General features: G+C 34.4%; 1 protein-coding gene across 1 annotated transcript in view; it reads right to left on the minus strand.

Moving 5' to 3' along the window:
• Positions 1–302: 302 nt before the first annotated feature.
• LOC110111961 (AP2-like ethylene-responsive transcription factor At2g41710) overlaps positions 303–4,006 on the minus strand; it is a 16,170-nt gene continuing 12,466 nt past the window's right edge. The window contains exons 7-8 of the mRNA XM_020844032.2: positions 1,690–1,757; positions 303–1,174 (exon numbers count right to left, since the gene is read on the minus strand). Coding sequence (XP_020699691.1) covers positions 579–1,174; positions 1,690–1,757 — 664 coding nt within the window. The 3' untranslated portion in view covers positions 303–578. The remainder of the gene's footprint in view (positions 1,175–1,689; positions 1,758–4,006) is intronic.

Below are 4,006 nucleotides of genomic sequence, written 5' to 3' on the forward strand. Positions count from 1 at the left end.
TAAGGCTTCGTTTGGAACAACTTTCATACTATTTTCTAACAATTTTCTCATACAAAAATATCTTTAACTAAAAAATTTTGTATAAAAAAACTTTTTTAAAAAGCAATAAGACAACTGTCCCAAACAAAATCTAACTATGAAAAATTACAATAAAAGGAAAGCTGGAACCCTAAATCAATATAAATCTAATTAAATATAAACTCAATCTAACAAGAAAAAAAAACTCCCAAATTCCCAATGCATGAGGCTCAAAGCCAATTTTTCCAAAGTAATCACAAGCAATGCAACAAAGAATAAAATCCTAAACTCAAATTAAACCACCAAGATACTGCATTTCCTTATTGTTATAAATACAAGATACATTTTTAGAGCTGGTACAAATTAATGTTCTAAAACACTTCTGATTCATGATTCAAGATATTCTCTGGACAAATTACAAATTACAAAATACAAAAGACACTTAAACCTAATAGGGTTGGATCTTCTCACAATATATGATAACCCAATCCCACCTTGCTCTTATATGCTTCAACCAGAACTATAAGAAGAAAACAAGTAATTAAGAGCACAAAAGATATCTAAAGAGCAGGATTTGTTGGTAAGGATGAAACTGCTGTTGTGAGAGACTGCCCAGTTGGTGGAACAAGACTGGTCCAAAAAACAGGATCTGGAATTGGATCTACAGGATTCCAAGATGTCCTAAGTGGAGCTGTGAGGAGAGGAGACAGAGAGTACTGTGATCTCTGTATTGGCAGTTCACCAAATCCCATTGAAATACCAGAACTATCAAGTTCACTGCTAGCAAAAAAATGTGGAATTGACTTCCCCTGATCTGGTTCTTTACTGGTAGTACTTTCCTGAATTTGTGAAGCTTTTTCCATGAAATTCTTGAAGGCTGCAGATCTGGATAATATGCTGCAGGCAGATGTTCCTCTGACTTGAGACTTCTCTTTTTGTGGGAGGCCAAGAAGAGGAAGCTTATATGGCTCAGTTGCTTGAACAGAGCTCTCCACAGCTCGTAGTTCTCTGCTCACATCTTCATGGCTGGAGACTGACTCAGGCTGGCGTGATTTTTTTGGAGCCCACCACCGTATATGGCTTGTTAGATCTATTTTTCTTTCCATGCCAAAACCACCAGCATACTTGCCTTCTGTGGTCGGATCCCTACTTGTACCTTAAAGGATAAACCAGAGTTAACTCTCAGAAAAGAGTATTATGTGCGCAATTATTTTTGGGGGGATTTACGGCTTCGTTTGGGACGGGTTTTTTCCTGCTTCTTAAAGCAACTTTATAGTTAAAAAATTAATTTTTTTGTACTAAAAAATCGCTTTAAGAAGTAGGATGAAAGCCGCCCCAAACAAAGCCTACATATATACCACTTTCTTTAATACTATTTATATATCTAACACCTAAAATTTTAATATTACATGTCTACCATCTATAGAACAAATATGGATGCATGGAATGAAATATTAAAGTTTATAAGGTGGTATGGATGGTAAGAATGAAATATATGAGTAATATATTTAAGATTAAAATTTTATGAGTGATGAGAATGCAATCTTAAAGTTTTAGATGTTAGATAAGTAAATAGTATGAAATAAAGTGGTATGTATGTAAATCATCTTTTTTTTTTCCTTTTGATAATAACATGGGAGATCACAGAAAATAGGTATTATTTAGACTCACTGCAGTTGTAGTATTCGTTTCCAAGCATTTGGCCAAAAGGTGCCTCCCATCTGGTGCTTTGAGGTTGTCTGAAAATAAAATCGACAGAAGAAAAATTGGAAATTTAACTTTCTGTACAGAAATTCCATGATGAATATCAATAGATATGTAGTTCCATGGTGTTTCCAAAGGAAGTAGCTTGGACATGTAACAAATTTAGGATAGAAGATACAAGGGTAGAATGTATACTAGAGGGGATGGTGGGGAGCATCTATTGAAGATAAGGATTGGAAAGAAAATAAATTAGCCCTAAGATAACAATGTAAAAGAAAGGCAAAAATATGTGTGAAGTAGGAACAAATAGAGGGTGAGATTCATAAATCTAACCCCAAATGGTTGTGATAACGCTAATGATCATGATGATGGCAAAAATAATACAATGGCAAAATCTAGAATGCAATGGCCAAAAACCACTGTTATTATGCTGGATCCTAAGAAACAAATTGGTTCTGCAAAGTGTCATAAGATAACTCAGTCTAGATTTAAGAAAGTCAACTAGATGTTCAACCGCTTATGTAGCAGGTGTGCTTGTAAGCCATAAATTTTATTTCAACTGCAGTTAAATAATCTTCAAAAGCAAGTGAAATATTAACAAAGAAAATAGATCAAGAACTATCACCATCTAACTAGGCAGCAAGCATGCATAGATATATTAACTGACCGCATGCCAATATACTAAACCAAAGTAACATGGTCCCAAGCAATCAAAATTGATGACCAAAATAATGTGTCGGATCCTGTTCAGAACTACGGAATTCAAAAGCATGAACTCTTCATTAAAGCTTTGTTTGGGACGGTTTTTTTTTTTCTTCTTTAAGAAGCTTTTAGTACAAAATTTTTAACTTTTGTACTAGAAAGCAGCTTTAAGAAGCAATAAGAAAGCTGTCCCAAACGAAGCCTAAGTCTCTGTGGACAACGTGTGAAAGGTACAAAAATACATTCTTTATAAAGTATGTGTCCTTTTTCATCAGGAATAAACTGTCTTCTTTATCAAGAAAAAGTGTGTAGGAAATCGCCAGGGCAGATTCCGAGAATCCCAACTGCTCAGTCAACCATTGTTGAACCAACTAGATTAAGATTTACCAGATAACTCATCACACCAAAGACAAGTTTCTCAAACATTTTGTACAGAAAACATCAGCACCAAAAAACTTAACCAGAGTATTGCCTATTGCGTCTTGTCTATATGCCTCCAAAATTTTATTGATGTCCATTATTGGTTCTGATCCATACCTAAGTCGAGGGAAGAAACCTAAACAATACTTCAAACCTGCCCCATATGGGCACAACAATAATAATAACAAACATGGTAGAAGATGTAATGCTAACGTTGATGGTTTAATGGGAAGAAATGCCTCTTAAGTGTTTGTTTTAGTCTTTTAATGATGCAACGCTCGCTTATTTGAACCATGTTCAGGATTGTATATTTTCAGTCTACTTGAATTGAGAAAACCACTGCGCACTAGTTCGTTTGTTGAACCTTAAATTTTTTAATTTCACACTTCTCATACTTTAAACTGACTTTGATGGATGCTTTTCAGTTGAAGATGACATAAAAAGATATTTTTGAAACAAATATTTTATATCTAACATATAAAACAATGTCTTTCACATGTTAAGTCCAGCATTCTCAAGGTATGTTGGTCTCATGACAGTATGAAAAGCAACTAAGCTAAAAAGATTGCAAAGTACATATATGTTACCTATTTTATTAACTACCAGCTATATAACAACACAAAGCACACATGCATCATGCACCAAACTCTTGGGTCACTTCGGGTTGCAACCAGCAAGACGACTTTAATTTTCCATAGCAATAAATTAAGATTAAAAATCGAGACTAAAATAGGTTTTTATTCTAATCACAAATTTGCAACCTTAAGGGTGCTGAATAAAGTCCGGCTTTTATGATATTAAGTATAGCTAGTCATTGACTAAACCGCTATAAGAAACATTTATAGATGGTAATTACAAGCTAGCTCTATCAGCCAATTTCCTAACGGATGGGTTCACACAAATAACCATAAATACCAATGCATATTAACAACCAAAATTGCAGCTATGTGATAATGTAGAATAAACTTCAAAATAATCCCCCAGCTACTCGGGTATGGCCAATTTAGCCCCAGAGTATAGTGTTGTTCTAATTTTGATGAGGACATCGTCAGCAATTTCGACATGTGTGCCATCGGAGACACCGGAGATCGACGGCCACGATCAGGAGTTTTATTTATTTTGTCATGTTATGTAGTAATTTATTTTATTTTAGTTTTTCCAT

Source organism: Dendrobium catenatum, unplaced genomic scaffold (genome assembly GCF_001605985.2).
Source record: "Dendrobium catenatum unplaced genomic scaffold, ASM160598v2 fragScaff_scaffold_1482, whole genome shotgun sequence".
Lineage (NCBI taxonomy): Eukaryota > Viridiplantae > Streptophyta > Magnoliopsida > Asparagales > Orchidaceae > Dendrobium > Dendrobium catenatum.